General features: G+C 46.4%; 1 protein-coding gene across 4 annotated transcripts in view; it reads left to right on the plus strand.

Annotated features, from left to right (window-relative positions):
• Nucleotides 1–13,116, plus strand: part of KMT5B (lysine methyltransferase 5B) — a 52,707-nt gene extending 39,591 nt beyond the window's left edge. For 3 of the 4 annotated variants that reach the window (XM_024748686.1, XM_024748687.1, XM_024748688.1), the window contains 2 exons: nucleotides 1,757–1,953; nucleotides 8,855–10,923. In XM_024748686.1, the coding sequence (XP_024604454.1) occupies nucleotides 1,757–1,953; nucleotides 8,855–10,332 (1,675 nt within the window). In that variant the 3' untranslated portion in view covers nucleotides 10,333–10,923. Of the gene's footprint in view, nucleotides 1–1,756; nucleotides 1,954–8,854 lie in introns of all 4 variants that reach the window. The other variant, XM_024748684.1, reaches the window with a different exon arrangement.
• The last annotated feature ends 3,225 nt before the right edge of the window (nucleotides 13,117–16,341 follow it).

The following is a 16,341-nucleotide window of genomic DNA, read 5'->3' on the forward strand; positions in this document are numbered from 1 at the left end:
ACTATTGACTTCTGCTTTATGGAGACGGAGCCTAAGGTTGTCTCACCTGTTGCAGCAAACACAAGCATGTGTTACTGCCATAAGTTAAGAAGAAGTAAAGGAAGTAGAGAAACAGACGAATGGGGGAGTTTTACTTAAAAATAAATAAATTTCCAGGTAATTCCACCATGATCATTTATTTTGTATTAAAGTACGGCCCATCTTTCCAGAAATATTACAAGTTATGGTAAAAAGGCACAATATCTGAACAAAATTTATTAATTCCTTAATCCACCTGAAATGAAACAGCCTTTAGGATTTATGCATTTACTTTCTGAATATACTTCATGGTGGAGTGGAGTGTAATTGTTGGCCTGCTGTGGTGAAGGTTACCTAGAGGTTTTTACAGGGATTTCTAATGCACCTTTTGAAAAAAGAATTGAGGCAGTCCCACAATATGTTTGTCGTTTTTACAAAAGCATTAATAAAAGTAGAATTCCAGATCTATCCTAGGAAGGCGAAGAAGGCAAGAATACTCACCTTAGTCGCCAGACATAGTCTCTGCATTCAGACTAGGTCTGTGCTCCTCCCTAGCATTAAGAGGTTTAAGAGGGAAGGAGAGAAAATAAAATTTTTGTCCTCCCTCAGCAAAAGGTGAAATACTCAGATTCCTTGGAGGAGAAAAGTTATTTTCTCCTCATCTAAATCCTGAAAAAAGTAAATCACATGGGATCTTCTGGAGGGCAATATTGCTTTCATAATGGGAAGTGCTCACAATTTTGCCTCAAGTTCAGAAGCTGTTATTATATGGCTTTTCTTTAACAAGTGAAGGCCAGTGAAAGGCAAGTCAGTGAAGGCAATTTTGGCCAAAGAGATTTATCATCTTTTAAATGCAATATGGAGTGCTTAATTTTTTTAACCTCATTAATTTATATTTTATTTATTCTTTTGAGCAGAGCAAGTAGAAATTTACCTTTATAACTGAATAAAACAAAGATTTGCAAAGCTAGGTTCATTAAGGAAGTTTAGGAGGACTTCTTATTAAGCACCCACTTCATTAGAATTTATATAAATATAAATAATTAAAGCAGGTTACAAATCATTCTTAGCCAGTGGTAAAAGCAAGTCTTTTAATGTCTTTTATTTAGTAACATTTTGTTAATTATGTTCATTCAGTAACTTTAAAGGAGGAATTTAACAGTTTTCATTATTCTAGAAGTGAGATTTTCACTAAGATAGCCTAGCCTTCTTATTCAGAATTTTAGTTAGTATTTGTTTGTATCTAACATTAGCTTCTAAGCAATGATTTAATTTATGGAAATTCGCTGGTTCCTCTTTTAATTCTGTAATTCTCAATATTCAGTAACGTAGTGTTAAATTATGCAGAACAAAGCTGGGATATAATTAATAGGTGGGTTATTTCAGTTACAGTTTAGACCTAATTATTGTACCAGTCGGTTTTGAAATTGAAATTTTATTTATTTATTTTTACCTACACTTGAAATTCTACAGGGTCCAACCAGTAGCTTCTCATGAGCAATTAACAATTGATTGACAGTAATCATAACAAATTGTTTTATTTTAAGTCTGGGGCTTTTTTGCATTAATTTTATATATGTATGTATGTTAAGAGTCCTAGGCTTAGCGGCTTTCCAGTGGCGATTAGGGCCTCATCAGTTCATCACACTTGCTGATCTGATGTGGCCAAGTGCGCTCAGCAACCAGGCTTACGTCAGTGAGAATGCTGTTTGTGTAACCTGTGCTGTTTCTCTTTCAGGCGGGGAACTGGTGCTTTTAAATCCAGAGTGGGACTGCCTGCGCCTGCTCCTGTTATCAATAGCAAATATGGACTCAGAGAAACAGATAAACGTTTAAATAGGCTTAAAAAGTTAGGTGACAGCAGCAAAAATTCAGACAGTCAATCTGTCAGCTCTAACACTGATGCAGATACCACTCAGGAAAAAAACAATGCAAGTAAGTAAGGGAGATTTGATAAGCATATCTTTTTTTTTTTTTTTAAGTATTTTCACATAGTTTGCTTTCTAAAGCATGCTCTAATAGTTTTGATCTTTTAAACATTGAGAGAAACTCTGGGATTCATGCACTTCACCAGCACTGCAAGGTTCTAGAAGTGATTCGAGCACAAAAGCAGTCTGTATCATGCCTCCAGATTTAATATGGTACTAAATCGTCTGCTTTTCTTGAATACTGGGTAACTGGATATTAAATTCTCCATCGTGTGTTCCAGGGTCATCATATGTTTGACAGAAAGCTTTTCAAGGTCTTAGTTTCTCTGTAATGATATTGTTAGGCCCGCAAGAAGACAAAGGACGGGGTGGTGCCACGCAGGCACATACGTGTTCTGTGCCTGGCCAGTCTGTTAGGATGGATGATGGACCTGGGGAATTCATAGCTTCTGGCCTCAAGGCTTCCACCCTTTTACTGCTTGCTTGCCGTTTTCAAAATGAACTGACCCAATTCACCAAATCACCAGTTACCAGACTCAGAATTGTGATAGAGGAGCAGTTTGAATGTCATTATACTGACGTGTTGTAATAGCCACTCGACCGAAAGTAGCAAGAGAGATGAAAAGGAGAAGGAAACAAGCTTTAAGATACCAGTTGTGTGGGGGGGCAAGACCTGATGGAAACTGGAAAAAGAGAATGAAGAATAAAGAGAAAAGAAAGAAGAATCCTAAGTGAGCACAAGAAAACACATCACGTTTTTGGAACCTTGAAGTCCTGGAACCATCCTGATTGCTACTGTTTTCCATCTGGGTAGCACCAGTTTTCTCTAGTTGCCACTGAAGCAGTAGGCTCCTTAGTCTGACTTGTCTCTGATAGGAATAAAGTTTAAAAGTTTTAACTTGATGGTCCCCAAAGTATGCCTGTTTGGGCACTCTGAATGTCCATACACACTTGTTAGCAGTAAGTACCGTCTGAGGTCTGATTATTTTAGGCTCTTCTCCCTGTCTTCAGATGTTTTCAGCCCAGCTCTGGGTACTCCTCTCCACTACAGAAAATCCCAAAGAAAAGGGAAGATGTCTCCCGTGATGGTGACTGTCACTGCCCTGAATCCTGACTCTACCTTCTGCTGGGGGTCAGAGGCCAGGGGTAACCTCTGCCGTGGAAGAGCGATGCCGCGTTCCTATTCCAGTCTTTAACGTCCAGAGTGAGCAAAGAAGAGCAGTTAGTTCGTCATTCACTGTTGACTGTTGGTTTTAATAATAAACGCAGCATAATCAACATTTTGTTTTCTGAGTCTGGTTCCTTGGTGAAACTGGCGACTTGTGAGGCCCATTTTATAAATGTCTGCATAGAACACCCGGGAGTGTGCTGCCAGCCACACGCGGAGATGCCACGGCACTGTCCACGTGGCTCTGTGACGTTCGTGCGGGTGCTTTGTGTTCTTACGCGTTAACCATACACTGATGTGTAGATACTGAACTCAGTACGCCACTCAGTTTAAAAAATCAAAATAGGAAAAATTTTTGGAAGGTGTTGAGTGTTCTATTATGTGACCATCTATGGGATATTTATTAATAAACCAAATACATGTTCAAAGCCTGCTAGTTGTTAAAAAGAGAAAGAAAAGTGTATGAGACTTGGGCCCCTCCCTTGGGGAGTTTATGCCTTAGCTCCAGGATGGGACCAGTACACAGTAACTACGCAGAGCAGACCGTAAATGCCACTTGCTAAAGGCTAGAGGGAATAGGTAATCCCTCTGCGCTGTAGTCTCAGCATTACAGAACAGAAATACAGCCCTTCACCATGACTGCTTATATCAGGGTGCTTACTTTATTCAGGTTACTTTTCTGCACAGTGATTGTCTGGAGTAATTCAGGGGTTGGCATAAGTAGCTTTGAGGGTCATTGTGACAGTTGCTAGACGTGGCTCAGGGCTCTGAAGGAGCTCGAGGTTTACTCCAGCGGTCTCTGAGACCATTGTGCACTAAGTATGTTCATAGCAGTGTTTTCTCGGGCTCTTACATGTGTTCTTCTAGGCTGTATTTCTTTTGCTGTTTGTGTCTTGACCAAACCCTTCTACCTGTTTGAAAGAAAAAAAGACTTTTTGAGACTGCAGTGGATGCAAGGCCAGAGGTGCCCAAGCCTCTCTCCCAAGGGGCGTGGGCATACATCTTGCGTATAGATTCCGAGTACCCATCTTATCCTGCAGTTTGGTTAGAATTAAGCAGCTGACAACTATAGAGGAACTGCTTTCTCTGAACAGCGTGTTTGTTCTTTTTAAAGAAACGTTTCTGCCTAGTTGGAAGAAAAAATTATTTCTTCCTTCCATGCAGGTCCTTTTTTGGAAGGTGTCTCAAGAACCACAACTTGACTGTTTGCTTTAGCATCCAGAGAGGAGACAAGAAATCCATTTTCACAGATTCAGTCCACAGACCTGAATCATAACGCCGTTACTAGAAGAGTCGGGTTTTTTAGGCCTCTTGTGCCTCAGTGGCTAGGCCACCCCCATAGTGCTGCGTCCTGGATGTGAGCCACTGAAAATGCCACGAGTTGGTGCAAGTCCCAGAGGACTCCCACCAGTGGAATAAGTTCACTCAGCTGGACTGAGGAGCGCCTGTCCTGGAGACGGTGGGCTGGGCCACCACCTGTCACTCTCTCACCTGCCGCAGACATCCCTGGTTGGTCTGAACACTTTCCTGCCGAGCCTGCAGGCTGCTTCAGAATCCTTTCCAGCACCTTTTTCCAGCCGTTCGTTCCTGTGTTGGTTGCATGAGGTGGAGCCAGCTTCTCGTGCCTGACAGCCTCCTTGAACTGAAGTCTTTAAAATCCTATTGAGGGTTTTTGGGTCCTCGTGTTGGGAACATGCCAGGCTGTGTGTGGCCCTCGTGTTCCCTTGGCTCCACCGTGTGTGTTTCTGGGGCTTGTCCAGCGCAGGGCACGGGTGCAGCCCGAGCGTTCTGGAAGCTTTGATGTCGTTTTGCTGCTCTTGTGTCTGGCTGTCATTCTCGATGCCCACACAGAGCTGCCTTATGATTTTGAGGACACCCTGAGGGAACCGCGGTAGCCATACCACGGGTCCTTTCCCAGGAGCTGGGACTGGCCCCGTAATAGCTCTGTGGTGTCCCTTAGAGGCCGTGTGATGGTGTGGGGAAAAGCTTGAGATCTGGAGCCACAGGCCTCGGTGCGAGTCCCATCTCTGCCGCTGACCGGATGGACGCGCTCAGGCACGCTAGCCCACCTGAGCTTGGTTTTCACTTAGTGTCATAGCTCTTACTTCAGGGAATGCTTATGATGATGGAGATCACACTGATCTGCCCACTTGGCGCTGTACCTAGTATATACTAACTGCTAAGAATGTGTACCTTCACGTGAAATTACTGTCTAGGTTTATGCATTTGGGATTTGTCCCAGCCGTGAGGGAAGAGAGCCACACGTGGTGTGTTAGTGCCAAAGCCAGGGGAGCCGTGGCCGTGCCTTTCCTCCACTGTGTCAGGGTCCTCAGTCTCATGGTAGACTTTTCTTAGTCTGCCATTGTGACCACCGTCTCTCCCTCAGCCTGCTGTTGCTGGCGCTCACCCCCCATCCCCCCGCGATAGTGTAGCAGCACCTTCGTGGCGCCGCGAAGAGCCCTGGGTGCTCAGTCACGTTGCCCGCATTTCTCTTACCCAGCCGGACTGTGCCTTTTGTGCCCTTTGACTTGAGCACACCTTTTAGCTGGGCTTTTGTTGAGATAACGCTTTTCAAACAAAATGAGAATACACTGATAAATACATAAATATGTAAGTGAAGTCTCTCTATCGGAATAACACGTAGCATCAAATTCAGCCTCTCTTGTGCTCTTTAAAACACACACTGAAGTGCTTTGTCAGTGGTTCACTGCAGTCAGCTAACAATGAACCTCTCGGAAGGAGGGGTGGAAGGGGGAGAGCCCAGATTCAAAATCACCGTAAGTGAGATCCATCCAGTGATTGAAAATCAGTGCCCAAGTGAGGAGAATCTCAGGTGCCATGAAGAGTCATAGGAAGGGTAACCTGTCATGTGTAGAGTCGTGAAAGGCTTCCTGAGAGAAGTGTTTGCTGAGCTGAGTCTCAAAAGGGGAGGAGAAGTTGGCCAAGTGAAACGTGCTCCAAGCAGAGGGAACGTCACAAATGAACATGTAGGCACGAGTGTAGGATTTGCATCAGTAAAGTTCATCAGGGCTGGAGTAGAAGGTGGGAAGGAGGGATATGAGCATAATTTAAAATTTTGGACTTCATTCTGAGGTATTAGGTTATTGGCAGGTTTAAAGCCCAGAAGTGACGTGGCGTACTAGGAGAATCATCTGGGCTGCGTGGTGGGGGATGGAATGTCGGGGAAGCAGTAGGGAGGCAAGGAAAGGCGGGTGTTAGTGCCGGAGTCAAGGCAGGAAATGGTGGCATCAGGAATGGAGAGGAGGTGGTTCCAGCGACACGGCAGGAGTGGACTCCACAGGACCAGTGGCTGGTTGGTGAGAGTTAGCGAGAGCAGGCGTCATGGATGACCTCCCCGTGTCTGCTTGGGCAGCTGGCTGGGTGTTGGTGGTATTGACCAAGATGGAGAACTTAGGCTTGGTGTTGAGTTCCCTTTGGGCATGTTGACTTGTGAGGGGCTCATGAGACAATCTTAGCGGGCGATCAAGGTCCCAGTGGACCTTCGGTGATGCGGATCTGTAATTAAGGCGAGAATCAGGCTAGAGACTTTGGTTTGGGAACTGCCAGCATATCGATGGTGATAGCCGTGGAGGAGTGGCTGCTTATGGCCTGGAGACTGAGTAGAGTTTTCAAGGGGCCTAGGATAGCAGAGGCCTGAGGAGTGCAGTCCACCGGGCAGATGGAGGAAGAGGGTCGGGACGCGGAGGGAAGGCCAGGAGAGTGTGCTCTCGCGAGCAGCCAAGGAGAGAGGGGGTTCAGGAGGGGGTTCAGGAAAAATAATGGTTAGCAGTGTCACATTCTGCAGAGGAGGAAACAACGGTACGGGCTGAAAGGGCCCCCCGGATTTCACGACAAGGAGTCTGTGAGGGAGACTGGCAAAGGCGCTGTTTAGGAGGACAGGTTGGATCCAGATTGCAGGGGGATTGCAGTCAAGGATACACGGTATAAGTGATCATTGTGGAGGGGTGGTTGCAGGTATGAAATGAGAACCGCTGACCTTGGTCATAGAATGGTCCTTGAAGAGCCATAGACAGCAAAGTCTCACCATAGCCACATTTGAGAAAGGCAGACACCAACACTGGTGTGTTTACATCATAAGCACATCTACTCTCACCTTGTAGGAAGCCTTGTAAGCACAAAGAAATCCTTTAGCAAAAGCAGTCCCTAAATATCCTTATATTTAAAAAACTATTTCTGGTAAGTTCTGTATAATTCAGTTCATAATACGTCGGTGGTTCTCAAGTTGGGTGGCACCCAAACTTTACTGCTACTACTGTTCTTAAAAAAAAGTTGCCTCCCTGGTAGCATCCCGCACAGATAAGCATGTTCTTGGTTCAGTCAGTGGGTCTCATTCCTGGGAATTCTGCTGGTTTGGAGATCCCAGAGCCATTTGTGAGCCCGTCTTCCTGAGTACAGAGACTTATGTTCTTGGCGGGTTGATGTTTTTGGAATGCTGTTGTGCATTCTTGCTCCTCTCCCTCAATAAAAACTAACTAATGGTAACCTGACTCGCTCAGCCATGCAGAAGGAACAGCAGTCACCCTGGCGACCCTCAGGGGTGTAGGAAGCAGCAGTCCTGTCGGGCAGCGTGCTGGGCTTACCCACGTTCACTGGTTTTTATTCCCTCTGTTTTCTGTTGAGAGGTGGTGATGATTCGTTCGGTCATCTCAACTTCCCTAGTGAATGAGTTAAAGGGGTATTTTGATGGGAAGAGCTTTTCAGGTGGGGGATGGGGAGCAGACTAAGTGATCGCGAAAGTGACTCACGTAAAACACTGTGACTAGAAATCCAAAATGTAGACGTAGAGAAAAACAAAGATGGCGGAAAGGAAAGTCGGTGGCAAGGTCAGCGGCTCACCACGGGGCCACCTTACACTTGAGTCACATATAAGCCTTTTGAGAAGCCGTCCAGTTGTCATGTTCTCAGGTTGTCATCCCCTTGTCCAGAGGAAGGAAGCTGGGTCCCCCTTGTCCCGAGAGTGTAACTCTAGCAGCGCGCTTCTTCCCTGTTTCGGTTTGATTGTCGGCAGCGGGCAGTCAGCGGAGGGATGGGGCCAAGTAAGTCCCGCAGCCTTCAGAGTCTCTGCTAGTCCTCACAGCATTGAAGGGAACAGCTTAGAAGGTGCGGTATTTGGGGATGAATGTTTAGTGGGGGTAACAATATGTGGTTCTTAGGATCTCTTTTTCTTACTTGAAAACATCGTGATAGAATTTGTATCTGAGAGCCCGTTGGTCACCTGTCGCCAGTTCTGGATTACTAGTCAAATAACATACTTTGAGTTAATGAATAATGGATTTTAGAAACATTTTAAATGATGATTTTAAGAAGAATCTATGAAAGAAAAATATTATTTTTACTTAGCTTTTACTTCAGATATTTTATGTGGTAAAAGACTAAATCAGGGAAAGAAGTGTTCAGTTTGGACTAATGTTGTGATAGATTAAGGACACTTAGAGTGAAATCCAGGTCCTTGCTGTGCTAAGAGCTCTTTAACCCTGAAATTACGTACCTGGAAAGTGAATAGATGCTTCTTAAATTAGAGGCAGAAATTAGAAAGCGAATGTAAAGGAGAACTGTAGGAGTGCTGGCGGAAATGCAACTGGGGTCTGTCTACCACGTTTTTTGTATAATCTAAACATTTCATAGCTAATCGTCTGGGTGTTGGCATTGTTTTGTTGAACATTACCGTGTTACCAAGACTGTTTTTCATGCTTTTTTTTTTTTTTTTTAAACTTTGCAGCTTCTAACCGAAAATCTTCCGTTGGCATGAAAAAGAACAGCAAGAGCAGAGCATTGACAAGGCAGTCCTTGTCAGGAATTCCAGCTCCTTCCAACTCTACCTCATCTAAGCTAACTCCTATAAGTAATTCCAGGGTACCAAAGAAACTGAGAAAACCTGCAAAGCCTTTACTTTCAAAGATAAAACTAAGAAATCATTGCAAACGGCTGGAGCAGAAGAGTGCTTCGGGAAAACTCGAAATGGGAAACTTAGTACTTAAAGAGCCTAAAGTAGTTCTGTACAAAAATTTGCCCATTAAAAAAGATAAGGAGCCAGAGGGACCAGTCCCGGCCGCGGCGGCCAGTGGGTGCTTAACTAGACACGCAGCGCGAGAGCACAAGCAGAACTCCGGGCGAGGCGCCCCTGCGCACGTGGAGGGCGCCCCCTGCACCTACACAACCCGGCGGTCCTTGAGGACGAGGATGAATTTGAAGGAGACCTCCGACATCAAGCTTGAACCAAATACGTTGGATGGCTACAAAAGCAGCTTGACGGAACCTTGCCCAGACAGCGGCGAGCAACCGTCTCCTGCGGTGCAGGAGGAAGAACTGGCGCATGAAGCTGCCCAGAAGGGGGAGGCCAAGTGTCCTAAGAGCGACAGCAGCATGTCAAAGAAGAAGTCACGGCAAGGGAAACTGGTGAGACAGTTGGCAGAAGCAGAGGAATCCGCTGCGGTGCACGATTCCCCTGGCAGAGCTGGCGCGGGGCGAGAGGGGGTGGGGTCCCACCCTGACCAGGGCGAGCACAGCAGCCTGGAGGGCGTGCCCGGGAGCTACACGGACTGGCCCCCTTCTCCTGTTAGCGGTTCTGTGGTCGCATCAGACAGCTTCAAAGCAAAAGACAGCTTCCGAACTGCAAAAAGTAAAAAGAAGAGGCGGATCACTAGGTATGATGCACAGTTAATCCTAGAAAATAACTCCGGGATTCCCAAATTGACTCTTCGCAGGCGTCATGACAGCAGCAGCAAGACAAATGACCAAGAGAATGATGGAGTGAATTCCTCAAAAATAAGCATCAAGTTAAGTAAAGACCATGAAAATGATAATAATCTCTATGTAGCAAAGCTTAATAATGGATTTAACTCAGGATCAGGCAGTAGCTCTACAAAATTAAAAATCCAGCTAAAACGGGACGAGGAGAGTAGGGGGTCGTACACAGAGGGGCTTCACGAAAATGGGGTGTGCTGCAGTGATCCCCTTTCTCTCCTGGAGTCTCGCATGGAAGTCGATGACTATAGTCAGTATGAGGAAGAAAGTACCGCTGATTCCTCCTCTTCAGAGGGAGATGGAGGGGAGGATGACTATGATGACGACTTCGAAGACGACTTTATCCCTCTTCCTCCGGCGAAGCGGCTGAGGCTCATAGTCGGAAAAGACTCTATAGATATTGACATTTCTTCCAGGAGAAGAGAAGATCAGTCTTTGAGGCTTAACGCATAGTAAGCTCTTGGTCTTGATTTGACCCGGGATAACTACTTTAAAGAAATAAACAATTCCAGTCAATTGCTCCTCAACCGCAAACATTTTAGGGGCAGCACTTCTGTTGTCTTTTCACTTATCAGCATAATACTGTAGAAAGTGTACAGCGTACTGACTCTTCTTAAAAGTCTGATTTGTGCAAATTTTTATTGTACTTTTTAAATAGCCTTCTTATGTGCAATTCTGAGTTAGCGGTAAAGCCCTGTTGTAAAATAAAGGCTCAAGCAAAATTGTACAGTGATAGCAACTTTCCACACAGGACGTTGAGAACAATAATGTGGCTGCACAGTTTTCTTTTTTTTTTAACTTTAAGAGCATCAGCTGGCTCTTTAATATATGACTAAAAATAATTTAAAACAAATCACAGTAGCAGCATATTAAAGTTTTCTAGTATATGCTAATATCACCAGCAATGTTCTTTGGCTTGATTTATTTGCTAGATGTTTCCCCCTTGGAGTTTTGTCAGTTTCACAGTTTGCTGGCCCAGGTGTACTGTTTGTGACCTTGGTTAAATAGCAGACCATCGGTCGGGTGGGAGTGAAATCGGTTTCTTAAAAAAACAAAAAACAAAAAACAATTACATGCGTGACAGCTAACTTTTCAGTACGTTATATGTACGAGGGTCGCAGTGTGCAGGAGGAGTTTCGATACAGCGTATTTATTGCTCGTCATGTAAATTAAAGACCTTGTATTTAACACTTTTCAATCCTTTTAGATAAAATTGTTCTTTGCAAGAATGATTGGTGCTTATTTTTTCAAAAAATTTGCTGTGAACAAATGTGATGGCAACAAACAACATTTATCTAATGAACTACAGCTATCTTAATTGGGGTCTTCAAGTTTTCTGTTGCACTTGTAAAATGCTACAAGGAATATTAAAGAACTCTATTCACTTTAACTTATAATAGTTTATGAAATAAAAACATGAGTCACAGCTTTTGTTCTGTGGTAACCTATAAAAAAATGTTTGTCTTTGAAATTCAGTGTAAAGAACTGAAAACAGTGTATATGTTGTAAATATTTGTGTGTTGTGAGAAATTTTTGTCATAAGAAATTAAAAGAACTTACCAGGAAGGTTTTTAAGTTTAGAAATATTCATGCCAATAAAATAGGAAATTATAAATATATAGTTTTAAGCACTGCATCAGTGGGAGTTCTTGGCTTATGTTAGTTTATGTATGAAAATATCAAAGATTTTTTTGACTATATTATCAGTTAAACAAAAAGAGGAGTCATTTAATTTGTTTTTGAAGCACTTTGAGAAGAGAAATTAATTTTAAGTAACTTAATGAGCAAAATTTTGATTACTACTTTATGTTCAATACCAACCTTCCATTTCTCTGGATTATTTTACAAATCATTGGACAAAGAATCTGAGAATATAAATCTGTAGCAGGTGTTGGACACCAGTGGGTCTCTCTACTTCTGGGAAATGTGTACATGTACTTTCAGATATACAGTGTTCCTAAGTGAAATCAATTGAGGAGATTCGTGTAGTGTCTAGAAAAGTAGCCCATGTCTTTACATACTTAAAGGAATCTGCAGGTAATGAGAAGTCCAGTGGAGAAAACCTCAATGCTTACTGTTACTACTTATTGATTCCTACCAGTTTCTAGGTTCCTGGGGATACTATTTAAATTAAGTTCCTTAGAACTATTGCTAGTAGGTTCCAAATAGAACTTAGTAACATTGATAAAAGTTCTTTAAATTTAGAATTTTCCTCCCCTTCTGTTCTTCAAGGAATTCCTTCTGTCGTCTTCTGTCGTCTCGCCCCTGTTCGTTAACGGTGCAGTTTCACCCTCAGGTATTAATGTGGGAGCAGGTGGCTGACCTCCTCGCCCACTCACACCCCCCTTTGCTCGCTCCGTCTAGAACTCTTCACCTCTCGAAGTAGGGCAGCCCTGCAAGGTCTGTCGCAAGGCACTCGGAGCAGTCTACAACCTCACCCAGTCCTCCCGGTGTCTCTGGGTGGCAGTGGGAGACTCAGGCCACTGAGAAGGTCACGCTTAGACCCTGTGTCTGGGAGGTACCAGAGAGCAGGGGGTCATCTTTTATTCCCACCTTAGTTTGGAGTCTTTCAAAGAGGTTCAGAGACTAAATCTTGGAACTGTTTTCTTGGAATACCAACGATAGCCATTTCAGGAATTTCATCTTAAGGAAAAAGTAACAAAATACCGCATTTCCCGCTTTACTCCATTTTTAAGCTTAATTTTAGTAATTTATTTATGATGTTTAACTTTATTGAGGCCTCGTCTTTGGGGGCTGACCTTCCCGTGGGTCCGAGCAGTGACGTTAGGTGGTGGTCACTGCCTCAGGAGTCGGTGTGCACAAGCGCCCGGCAGCCACTGCCGGCGCCTTCCAGGGAAACCTAATTTCCGTTTTTACAGTTAGGGGCCTCGGAGCTGGTCTAGCTCTGCTGTAGAACTTCACTGTGTGGAATGGCGAAACCCACACACTGTTGACCACTTGGAAGAGGTTGCATTCAATAAAACGTAGCTAGAGCTTATGCAACGATTGGTAAAGATTTTGGCATTGTAAGAATTAGGAAATGATCATAGAAATATATGTAAGGTATTCAATTTTCAATCATTTTTCAAATTACTGTTTTAAATTGTTTTGCTGAGTTGTAACACTTTTGAGATACAATGTATTCCTTGTACTGAAAGAATGAAAAAAGGACTTTTTCAGCATTTGAGGTAAGTTCTTTAATGTTTCATTAAAAACATTTTTTACAAATATTTTGTACATGCACTTGCAGTATTGAGGTTAATCATTTTAATAAATTCGGAAATTAAAACAGTTTGGCCGGTGTTCACTGTATCTGAGAAGAAAAGATCAAAGTGGTGACTGTGTCCACAAGGTTTTCACGTACAGTAGAATTTGTAAAATCACACTTTCTGAAGCTTTCCAATATCTGTGAGTGATCTGAGCCCTGGTCTCCTTTTGCTTCTGGTGCTGTTTGGTTTAAACCGGGGGTAAGCACTCGTTCCTCTCTCGGTGGGGAGACCACTTTCAAACTACATAGCCCCCTGGCCCTCGAACCCAAGAAGGCTTTTGCTACCCAGTTATTAATGGTGCCTGACTTGTTTTTTCCCCTCTCTGAGACAACTGGCATGTCCAGCAGTGGCGTGAGTCATTTTTTTCTCCCAGTTACTGTAGCAAAACTTAAGTTGGGAAAGGAAATGTGACTGGCTTAGGAGTCAGGAAACCTGAATGTGCCCAGCTCCGCAACATGTGGGTGACCCCGAGAAAGCTGCTCACCCCCAGATCTCCTCTTTGCAGCACCTGTAGGTCAGCATGGACACCTGGTCCTGTTGCCAGTTAAGCTTCAGGGTGAGCTGCGTCCACTCGCGGTGAGGGCGGTCCGGGTGAGTGGTGCAGACCAGGCTGGGAAGACTTCCCGATGAATTGGAATAGCCACGCGAACTTGGGTTCCCGGTATGAGAAAAGGCTAATAGGGCTTCCCTGGTGGCGCAGCGGTTGGGAGTCCGCCTGCCGATGCAGGGGACGCGGGTTCGTGCCCCGGTCCGAGATGATCCCACATGCCACGGAGTGGCTGGGCCCGTGAGCCATGGCCGCTGAGCCAGCGCGTCCGGAGCCTGTGCCCCGCAACGGGAGAGGCCACAGCAGGGAGAGGCCCGCGTACCGCCAAAAAAAAAAAAAAAAAAAGGCTAAGAGGTGGCACACCTGTTAAATCCACAGCCCCTTTCAAGGCTCGGGTTTGCTGTCTACCCTGAGATGAGTTGTGCCTTCTCCATAACCAGTGGCAGCTCGCGCGCCGCCCAGAGCCCTCGTGTGAGTTCCTTTTCTCCAGTGCCGACTGTTGTTAACACGTGCCCGTGATGTTCACTGTAGAACCCAGCGGCACTCAGCGGGGCGCAAGCAAGCTGCTGACCTCAGGGGCACTTCAGACCCCAGGGCTACGGTCGGTGCGACCTCTCCTGCAAGGGAGGATGAGAAGGTCTCCAGCCTCCTCCCTCCCTGATGTCATAGAGCTTGGGCAGTGTTTTGTGTTTGCTAGTGACAGGCCCAGAAGAAGAGTGGACTTTGACTCTTCAGGAAGGGGCAGGGTACATTGGACGGGCAGGGTTGGGCAGAGGGGTCTCCCACTCGAGCTCCGTCCACCCTTCCTCCTGTACTTCTGCCACTTCCACTCTCCCAGAGGGTTAAGCCTACGTTCCTGGAAGCAGTTGAAAAGCTGCTAACCTGGAGGACAGTAGACGGCCTACAGCCTCACAGAAATAACTTGGTAAAGTCCTTTTTACCAGATCCTGTTTTCTCCTCGTCAGATTCGTGAGTGTTCCTGCCGAGTTGCAGCGGCCTGACTTCTGCCTTTCGGGCGTCCCCCACCCTGTCGGGCCTTCTCTGCTAAGGGGAAGCAGAGAACTGCTGGGTGCTCAGGCCCACAGGAGGGCTGCCAGCGAGTCGGCAGGTGGCCCTCTCCTCAGTCTGACAGCCTGAGCAGGCAGTGTCCAGAGTGGCTGGGGCAAAGTTGCATTTCTTTGCTATTTGTCAAGCAGTGATTATGTTAGGTGCTGCTAGGGGTGGGGAGGCAAGATGTGTGTGTCTTCAGCGTGGGGGGTAATTAAAGCCCTGGGAGAAGGTGAGATAACCTGGGCAAAGAAGACAGGCAGCCGCAGGGCCCTCTGGACACAAGGTCAGGCAGGTGCTATCGCTCTTTGGTCCTCGTGCCCTGGGGGCGCCTGGGGAGGCCCTTCCAGGAGGAGCCAGGCAGGTGGAGGAGAGAGCAGGCGGAGAGGAGGTTTGACCGAAGGTGGAAATGATGAAACTGGAAGGGAGGTGGGGTTAAGGATTAACAAAGGACGAGAGGGTCTGACCGTGGAAAGCTTCCACAGGGTGGGGGAGGGGAGGGGTTACTCAGAGTCCGGGGAAGGAGGGGTGGTCTTAGGTTGATAGGTCTGTTTTCCTTGGCAACAGGAAGAAAAGAGGTGGTAGGTGAAGGGGGGGAGCCAGTTCCAGCATGAAGGTTTCTATTTTGTCTAAAGTAGGAGGTGAGGTCACCTGACCGGGAGGAGATGACGGGCCCAAAACTTGAGTGTGCAGGAGATTTGAAATCAAGAAAGGGTGCGCAAGCTGACTATAGGAACCCAGTGTGGTGCGTCACAGATGTCTCAGTACCAGTCAGTGTTCTAGGCACCCATGGGAGCAAAGGCTGGTGGCAGCACTTCTCCGCACAGGTGTGAGGCTCTCAGCCAGGTGGGGGCCACAGAAGGCAACGGGGCTGGAGGCTATAAGGTGCAGGCGGGCAGGAGAGGGCTTGAACGAAGAGGCCTGGAGTGCATTCAGGGAGGAGGAGTCCGCAACCAGAGTAGGCCCCTGACCAGGGGAAGCGGACTTGCCCAAGGCCTGGCGGTGCCCCTGTGGTCAGAACAGCCAAGCGGTAGCTGGACAAGCACACCGGGAGGACAGGAGGCTGAGGTCAGAGGGAAGGCTCTCGAAACTGGAAGAGCTTCATTTTCAGTGGGATTTGGGGGACAGTGTTGTGGCCCTGAGGCAGCAGGAGGGCCAACAGAACCGAGGTCAACCAAGATGAGAGCAGATCAGCCTTCACCGTGAGCCCTGGGAAGCAAGCGACCACCCCCGAAGCCAGACAGAGACTGAGCCTGTGGCGGACAAACACGGGGAGACACCCGCTTCAGGCGGCGGGGGCCCGGTCTGGGGCTGCGGGTAGCAGTATGTTTCAGGGAGAGAGTGAGTCAGCCTGCCTGAGGCCACGTGGCTAGCGGCAGCGAGTGGCAGCTCTGGCCCCAGGGCCCCACTCCTGGTGGAGTCGGCCTGGAGAGCACTGGCTGGTGAGGGTCACAGAGCCAAGGGTCGCTCCAGCCTTCGTCTCGAGGCCCTGCCTTCCCCAGGTTAATTCTGGAAGTCTCCGTCTGCTTCTTAGGAGTGAGTGACAGATAGCAGCCACTGCGTCTTACCCTCGTTTCCACGCAGTGACGTGCAGCCAGG

The sequence above is a fragment of the Neophocaena asiaeorientalis genome, unplaced genomic scaffold (genome assembly GCF_003031525.2).
Source record: "Neophocaena asiaeorientalis asiaeorientalis breed wild unplaced genomic scaffold, Neophocaena_asiaeorientalis_V1.1 scaffold43, whole genome shotgun sequence".
Taxonomy (NCBI): domain Eukaryota; kingdom Metazoa; phylum Chordata; class Mammalia; order Artiodactyla; family Phocoenidae; genus Neophocaena; species Neophocaena asiaeorientalis.